General features: G+C 43.0%; 1 protein-coding gene across 1 annotated transcript in view; it reads left to right on the top strand.

The window, feature by feature from the left end:
- The window catches only part of GTF2H1 (general transcription factor IIH, polypeptide 1, 62kDa), an 18,658-nt gene extending 10,370 nt beyond the window's left edge, over window positions 1–8,288 (top strand). The window contains exons 8-14 of the mRNA XM_008946318.1: window positions 557–644; window positions 1,930–2,018; window positions 2,859–2,976; window positions 4,428–4,518; window positions 5,936–6,051; window positions 7,214–7,306; window positions 7,879–8,288. Coding sequence (XP_008944566.1) covers window positions 557–644; window positions 1,930–2,018; window positions 2,859–2,976; window positions 4,428–4,518; window positions 5,936–6,051; window positions 7,214–7,306; window positions 7,879–7,965 — 682 coding nt within the window. The 3' untranslated portion in view covers window positions 7,966–8,288. The remainder of the gene's footprint in view (window positions 1–556; window positions 645–1,929; window positions 2,019–2,858; window positions 2,977–4,427; window positions 4,519–5,935; window positions 6,052–7,213; window positions 7,307–7,878) is intronic.
- Window positions 8,289–8,937: the final 649 nt, after the last annotated feature.

The raw sequence follows: 8,937 nt of genomic DNA, 5'->3' as shown, positions 1-8,937 counted from the left end.
AGATGCCTGCTGTCCCCAAATCCTACAGATGTTACCTGTGAGGGATCTTAATTAAAAGTGTTTTCTTCTGTGTAGCTGTACTCCCTCATGTTCTTCTGTCTTGCACAAACTGATTGCTGGACTCCAAACAGTCTCTTCTGGGTAATGCGTGTTTCTGTTTCTCAGTTCAGAAAGAGAACAAACCCATAGCTCTCCTTCTGAAACTGTAGTATCTCAGGGCTCCCAGAGCTCTGCTGATATTGGCTTGCTCTAAGTGTGTATGCAAAGTGTTCCCAATTTAGTCCTGATTTTGCTGTGTCCCACTTGCATTGTTGGCACACCACTATTCCAGAGGAGGGGGAGAAGCACCCACCCCTGCTGTTTAATTTTCCCTGTGCCAAACAGGCTTATTTGAGGAGTTGGTTCCTTCTATCCAGATCAACTGCTAGAAATTACAACATAAGTATGTGAACGTGCATATAAAATTTTTGAAACAGATGTATTTACTTTGTCTCTAGCTTGTATCTTAAGTTTCCTATGAGGTGAATCCTTCTTAATGCTGTTTCTCTATTTTAAGAGAAGCACAAAATGACCATTACAGTGAGACCAGCAGTACGGATGGAAACTCCAGGGATTCAGATTTCTTTCAGCCACCATTGAAAAAGGTATAAAGTTAGCTGATGCAATTCTAATTGAGTGGAACTGGAAGCTCAAGAGATTGCTGCAGGTTCCTTACTTGTTTTATGATGCATCTAAAGTGATACTTATTTAGCTTTGCTTAGAAACACATAGGATAAGAACCTGAGTGCCTGTAAGAAGCTTTCTACCTCTGATATTAAACACAAATCAATTGCACCTTGAAGTCTTGCTCTGTTTATCTCTTCAGCAGTGCCCATCAAAAGTAAAGAAATTTCCAACATGCTTCCAATCAGACCCATGGATGTGGTTCTTCCCATTCAGTGCAGTTGTATTTTTTCCCCACATGCCTCCCCCCCTTTTTTTTTCCAATTTCCTGAAAAGATATAGAGAGAACATCCATCCAAAGGGGATATCAGTGTTCAAGCACAAATATTGACCTGTTGAGTGTATTGTTTGTAGGGGGGATGATTCAGCTGGCACATGGCAGCCTTCATCTGAAGGTCAGAAGCTGAAGTGAGTTTAAACTGGAAGCATAGTGACACCTGGGGCACAGAAATACAGGCCAACAGCCTGGTGTGGGCCAGCCCTAGCAGCTCACAGAGGGGAAGAGCACTGCAATTGCTACAGAACCAAAATGGATAAAGTTGACAGCCTAAACAGAAAATGCCAAAACCTGCCTATGTCATGAGGAAAGGTGGTAGAACACGTGGTGTTGAATGTTGAGGTAGTCAACAGCTCTGACTTTCCTGAAAGCTGCAGTTTTTAGCAGGGAGAAAACAACATACCAGGACTAGGATAAATGTGATGAAAAGAGGAGTGAGAGAGTAGCAGGCTTCAGTAGTAGTATCCTCATTGTACTCAGCCTGATATCACCATGCTCTTACCTCTCATCACTAATGCTCTAGCTCTACTGTCACCAGACAGCTTGAGTAATTGTCATGGCTTGAGTCCTACACTCCTGTACACCAGCCATTAAGTCATTACTAGTTCTGCTGATCTGGAGGTGGATGGACATAAATAGAGAGCACAAAGAATGGTCTATGTATAGCAGAACACTTTTTGGAAGTGGCAGGGGCTGCAGGCTTTGGCCAGAATCTGCAAATAAAGCAGTCCTGCCAAGACTCCCCAGTTGCACTGTAGACAATGTTGGGCACTGCTCCACAGGAGGGTAGATGTGACCCATTCCACACTTTCCTTCTCTTCAAGGTTTTAGTAACCCTTCTGCTCAAACTCGGTGAACTGGAAAAAAGCACTAGATGCATCAAATTGTCTTCTCATTAGTAATGTCTATCATTATTTGGCTTATTTTAGGTGAAACTGCAGGAGGCCATTGAATATGACGATTTAAAAAAGAATACTACCATTAAAACTGTTGCACTAAACTTAAAGAAGCCTGATAGGTAAGTTAACAGAATCCACACAGCTATCTCAGCATATTCAGCCTGGCAGGACTCATCACAGCCTGCACACAATCAGCCAGTGGAGTCTCTGCTGTGCCACACCCAAAGTGTTTAGAAACCTAGTACAATCTCCTGCATAAACCAGCTTTCATGTAGTTCCCATATAAATCTGTATTTTTACTTCAGTTGGCTTTTCAGCGTGTTAAGTCTCTGTAACCCTACTTGAATGGCTGTGACATGTAAATTCTGTGAAAGACTAACAGGCCTGTGCTCACAGTTCAGCTCTTTGTTGCAGTTCACAGTGTAAAGTGTCTGTTACATGTGAAAATACATAATTGCAAAGAAAACCCACTCCCAGGCAAACGGAAAGTGTAATCAGGATAGTTTGGACTGCTCACCCATCTAGTATTTTTCTAGTAACAGACTTCTTGTTTTCTAGACTTTAGAGTTTGAGAACCATAGATGTAACTTCAGGAAAGGAGTGATAACCACAGAGAAGAGAACAGTTCCAAGTGTGCACCCAACTCCCCTTAGCTTAGTCTCAGGTGTAAGTGGTGTGATGATACTCCCAGAGCTCGGTGGCACAAATTCATGAGCAAAATGATGCTCCCAGATTCAACAATAGAAGCTCTTCTCTTGTTTTGCTGCCATACCATCCCTAACCCAACTTCTTCCCACGTATCAATGTAGTTTTTACTTTGTCAGTAAGAGTTAGACAGGAGCATCAGCAGTTGCAGAGCATTTGAAGGAGGAAACATTTGAAGAACTGTCCACTGTTTGAGCCTGTGTTACCAGTGCTCCTGTTAATCCACTTTTCTCTTTCCTTTTCACACTTCACAGGTATTATCATGGTCCAACTCCAATTCAATCACAGCAATATGCAAGCAGTCAGGATATAATTAATTCTTTTAATAGTATTAGGCAAGAAATGGAAGCATATGTACCCAAACTAACTCAGGTATGGAAGAATACTCCAAAAACTTCAATTTTTCATTTTAGCATCTTGCTTTCTTTGTAATTTACTGTCTCATGTCTGCTGGAATTGTAATTTTTCAGAGTAACAAAACTATTGGAAATAATTTTAATTGTGCAACTTTAGGCAATACCTTTTGAGCTATCATGATTAATAAACAGTAGGTAACTGAGTCATAGCTGATACACAGAGCTATATTCTACTGTTACCATGTTCTTTTTAGGAAATAGTACAGCTATAAGGAAATAGTGTGACAGTCATGCAGCATGAGGCACAGGCCAAGGTTACAGATCCTACCACCTGACATGTAGCATGTAGTGGCCTTAGGAGGTCACAGTAAGCAGGTTTATAACTGAATGGGTCTTTGCTCTTACATGTGCTTGGGTAGGATGTAGATCATAGAATCACAGAGTTGTTTAGGTGGGAAAAGACCTTTAAGATCGAGTCCAGCCATGAACCCAGTTCTACCAAGTCACTGCTAAACCATGTCCCTGAGCACCACACGCATACAGCTTGGAAACACAGCCAGAGATGGTGATTCAGCCACTCCCTGGGCAGCTTCTTCTGGGCCTTGACAGCCTGGGGGAGGAAATTGTTCCTAATATCCAACCTAAACCTCCCCTGGCACAATTTGAGGCTGTTTTCTTCTTGTCCTATCATTTACTCCTTGGGAGAAGAGACCAACCCCCACCTGGCTCTAACCTCCTGTCAGGAGCTGTGGAGAGCCAGAAGGTCTCCCCTTCCAGGCTCAGCAACCCCAGCTCCCTCAGGTGCTCCTCACAAGACTTGTGCTCTAGAGCCTTCACCAGCTTACTTCTCTGGACCTGCTCCAGCACCTCAATGTCCTTCTTGTATTGAGGGGCCCAAAACTGGACCCAGCATTTGAGGTGTCACCTCACCAGTGCCAAGTACAGGGGCACAATCTCTTCCCTAGTCCTGCTGGCTACACTATTTCCAGTACTTCCCAGGATGCCATTGGCCTTCTTGGCCACCTGGGCACACTGCTGGCTCTTATTTAGACCTTGCTGTGGGCTGCACAGAAGCTCTGTCCTGGCAACTGGAGGGCAGCATAGCCACGTAGCCAGTCTCCCAAGCCAGTGTCTGGACTTCCTCTGTTAGTAAACCTAGATTTGGTCGTAAGAAAAGCAGCCCCACCTGTGAGTGTGCTACATTTCTGTACAGTAATCCTCTGTCTCATTTCAAAGTAGCTGTACAGTCAGCTCACATACTGGGTAAAGAGAAGGTTTGTCCATAATTAATTGGAGAGCTTTCACTGAAAGGCACTGTGTCTAATTCTGGAGAAGAGCAAACTCTTCATCAGAACTTACATTCTATCTGCTCAACTATCTGTGCTGTTACAGGTCAACTACAAATTAGTCTTAAAAGATTTTGTGGAAAAAGTGATCTGAGATATATTTGTTCCTCTCTCCTTTCAGGTTCTTTCAAGTAGTGATGCTGCTAGCACTATTGCAGTCCTGTCACCTGGAGGAGCACTCATGCAGGGTGGAACACAGCCAGCCATAACCCGTAAGGATTTAGGGTCTATAATGCCTTAATCCTATCTCACTGCATTCCACAGCAGCACCTGGCCTGCTGTTTCCTCTCCCTCTTAGACTGTGTTACAGTGATACAGGAAATCATGCAAACCTGTAGGCCAAGTAATCACTGGGGTACAGCAACAAAAGGGAACCAACAGCCCAGCCACACCGTGAGGGTGGTACTGGCCACCCCAGTGCTGAGGCAAGTGAATGAGAGGCAATTTTACAGAGTAGGTGAGGAAGGAAGCACACAATGCTAAATCCTCCTACAGGTAATAGGCTGTGCTTGCTCAGCATTTCTTTTCTGATTTTTTTTTTTTTTCCCTTGGACTTTAGAAAAGAAAGGCATACTTTGGGAAAGCTCTAAGGAGGTGAGGTCTAGATAATTATCTGGAACTAGGTTTTTTGCAACTTGCATTTAAGATCCACAGTCTGCTGTGAGAAAGAACAACTTTGTTGTAAACTTCAAGAGCAAAACAGACAACCCCTCCTTCTCACACCTCCACTCAACCACCCCTTTCCCTGTTGCCACATTCCTGCCAGTTTGAGTTTTGTTCCCTTTGGTCTCACAGCACATGAATCCCTATCTCACAAGACAGGGGTTTTAACAGTTGTCTAGTTTAACTTGTGTTTCTGCTGCTCTTCAGACCAAGTAACTAATTCAGACAGCTGGAAAAGCAAGTGTGAGTTCATTATGGCACTGAAAGAAGGGTGGTGAGGCTTTCTTACCCATCCCAGTTAACATACTGGGTGCTCCACTACACTTCTTTAAAAAAAATAGAAAAAGTGTTGGTCAGGTTCAAACAACCTCATCACAGAGTTCACTGTTCCCTGTTTGGTTCACTGTGCTCCTGTCACCCTCAGTGACTGCTTGTGCTTTTATGGCTGCAGTACCTTCCCTGCTCCTGATCCCTGTCACCTTTTCTTCTTTAAGATCATCTGGGATACAGTTCCTTGTTCCTGCCTGGATTTTTCATCTTCCACATGTGACTATTATCAGTGCCAACGTAAAAGAGGGGGAAAAGCTTGCAGAATGCACCACACAGTATTTAGCACTGTGCTGTGAGGAGAACCAGCTCCCAGAAGCAGTACTGCCACCCTGTTAGAACCACACCAATATACTGCTCCTAATCTTGGACTAAGTTTGATGTCCATTCTTTGCTCATCATAGATCTACCTACATAACAACAAGCTTCCAAGTAAAGAGCCATAAAGAGCAGCTGACCTGATCTAGTAATGCTGCTCATAGTCCTGGTCAGTTGTGAGGCACCTCAGTGTTCCCTCCCAGCCACCTTTTCTGTGATTCCAGTAGAAATGAGTATTGCTGAACTCCTTTGTTAGCCTTGCATCCTCCTTTTTCATGTGGTAGTTTTGAGTGATGTGATGATCTTTTTTTCCTGTTGCAGAGATGGTGCCAAATGACATTCAGTGTGAACTAAAACACTTGTATGTGGCAGTAGGGGAACTGCTGCGACACTTCTGGTCCTGCTTTCCTGTTAACACGCCATTCCTAGAGGAAAAGGTACAGCAGAGCTTCCTAATGTGTGGTCCTCATTGTGGTTTAGAATGACTGTCATTAACTTGAAATATAGAACAGAAAATATAGAATCATTCTGTTTGGAAGAGACCTGCAAGATCATCAAAAGTCCAGCCGTTACCCCAGCACTTCCAGGTCACCACCAAACTGTGTCCCTCAGCACCACACCTCCATGGCTTCGGAACCCCTCCAGGGATGGGGACTCCACCACTGCCCTGGGCCTGGCCTTGCCAACCCCTGTGGGGAAGATATTTTCCCTAAAATTTAATCTAAGCTTCCCCTGGCACAACATGGGGGCATTTCCTCTTGTCCTGTCACTTGCTACATGGGAGAACATGCTTTAAGATTGCTACATGCTTTAAACCAGTCATCCCTAGGACTGAAGGTCACAAAGCTATGTAAAACATTTGCTTTTTTCATCAGTTCTGATGGTGCTATTGGTGACAGTCACCCTTCTCCCAGGATGCCTGTTAACCCACGTCAGAAGCAGCTGCTGTAAGCTAGTTTTAAGCAGAATGGGCAGCTGTATTCCAGCTGCAGATTTCTCATTGCCAGTGTAAAGCACACAAACTGAAGCCCCCGTTCTCCACATCTAAGACATAGTCTCCCCAGTGATAGGTGCAGCAGTTTTCCTTACTCGTGTATCCATTGCAAAAATCATGCAGTCATAGCTTCAAAACAGGCACCACACTGTAGAACAGAGTTGCCTCCAAGAAGAGATATGACCTGGGTGTAGACACAACTATTTTTTTGTTGCTGTTCTTTCTTGTGACCTCACATGGAACAAAGATAAAAATCTGCGTTCAGATATGCTGGATTTTCTGCTGCAAAATGTAGCCTGAAAAATCCATGGTAGAGTCTCTGCTTGAAGCCAAAACAGATGTGTTTGTGAATATCTTGTCTATACTATTTACTAAGCAATAACCATCACAGTGGCACACTGCATTTGGAGTCACATTGCACCTGCCTCTAAAATAAATATGTGCTCAAGAGTTGTTATACTGATATTTTGATAACTTCTTTCTCAAACTACACATGCTAGGAGACCCAGAACGAGTTACAAGGCTTTTCCTTGGAGAACAATTTTTTAAAGGAAATTAAACTTCTGTGCAAGTGATTATAACACTGGTTTCTGTTTCTCTCTCAGGTTGTGAGAATGAGGAGCAACTTGGAAAGATTTCAGGTTACGAAGCTCTGCCCATTCCAAGAAAAGATTCAGAAACAGTATTTAAGCACAAATGTAAGGGGGAAATACTCTTTAATTACATGGGTGCATATTAATAGCTTGAATCATAATTACTAGAGGGTGGTAGCTTTGTTACTTCTTATCCTAGGGCACTAAGGTTTTTGTTAACCAGGAAATAGGGAAATTGGAATTGAGTACCCAGTTAAACACATCTTCTCTCCCTGTACCACTTGTTGAGTAATACCAGAAATGGATAATTTCAAATTATGGCTCTTGACAAGTGAGACAACAGAAAGGGGAAGTCACCTTTCATTTTTCACATCCACCACAAAGCAGAACTTTAGCAACCTTGAAACTGTCTCCCACCACATCAGGCTTGAAGTGGTCACAGACTGAGTACTGGAACACAGAGCACAAGTGTCACTTCCCTGTGACCTCTGTGACTGCTCCCTCTACAGATACTTTGCAGTGGAGCCTCAGGGTCCTCTCCCTTTACCTGGCATTCCTCTTTGAGATTACTCTCAGTGAATAAAAGGAAGAATCCAACTGAGTGGCTGATGAAGGGGAGGGGCAGGGATCTGTTTTTCAGTAGCTGGGACACTGTTTTTTCCCTCTTAATGTTTCAGTTGGTAAGTCATATAGAAGAGATGCTGCAGGCAGCCTACAGTAAGTTCCACACGTGGCAGTCCCGGCGCATGCTGAAGAAGACGTGAGCGCGCGTGCCCTGCGGTCTGAGCCAGTCTGCAGGAGGGAGAGGAGGACACCTAGCACACGTGCAGAGCTTAGAGTGGCTGCAGGGAGGCCTGCGAGCTGTGGACTTCTGGAAATGATGCTAACTGAACTTGCACATTTTTGAATAAGAACTGAGATTAAACTTGAAAACTAGGGAGAAAAACAAGGAAGAACCAAAACAGAAGAGCTGAGGCGCAAAAATATTTAAAAGACACTGTTTACTGCAGTTACTCAGGAACTGCTTTTGATTTGCATAAAGAGCTGCTTTCAGAAATAAAAATCTTAAGAGGGTGTATTAATAAAATCCAGTTTTCTGTCTAAACATTTTTTTTTTCTAAGAAGTGTATGGCACAGGGTAGAACTCAAAAGTTTTTCTTCACTGGATTCGGACATTTTCTTGAATTCTGTTTGTACTCCCTGCAACAGTTTGACAATGATATTTTAAAATAACAGCTGAGACTGTTTTTGCATCAAACATCTGGAAGAGTGCGTAGCTGTTGGAAGACAAGCTTCTGCCCTATGTTTCCCCAACAATTGGAAGCAAGAGACATTGCACTGAAAGCTGATGATGGTGTGGGGTCCCTAAAGGCACACAGGGGCAAACTTTTGCCTGAAGTCTTGTGGCTTTTTTATGCAGAATTTTTTCAGCCATCAATTTTGCATGTTTTTCTTTGAGTGCAAGTGTGTGCTACTGCAATTTTTTTTTTTTTTTTTTTTTACAGTGGCATTTGTTCTGAGGAGAGAATGCATTTTTAATAATGAAGTTAAATAAAAGTTTCTTATAAAAGTCATTTATTTTCAATTCTTAGACATTTTTCATTTCTTCTCCTAAATCTGTTTTCCTTCACTCTTCCCTTTTGACTGTTACACTATTTTTGGCGAATTGATAATCATTGCAAAGAGAAAAATGTGTTATTTACACAGTGTCCATAGGCATTTGGAATCTGTGCCAT

This window comes from Merops nubicus, unplaced genomic scaffold (assembly GCF_000691845.1).
Source record: "Merops nubicus isolate BGI_N331 unplaced genomic scaffold, ASM69184v1 scaffold1648, whole genome shotgun sequence".
Lineage (NCBI taxonomy): Eukaryota > Metazoa > Chordata > Aves > Coraciiformes > Meropidae > Merops > Merops nubicus.
The sequence above is the reverse complement of the archived record's forward strand: the minus strand, read 5'-3'. Positions and strand labels throughout refer to the sequence as shown.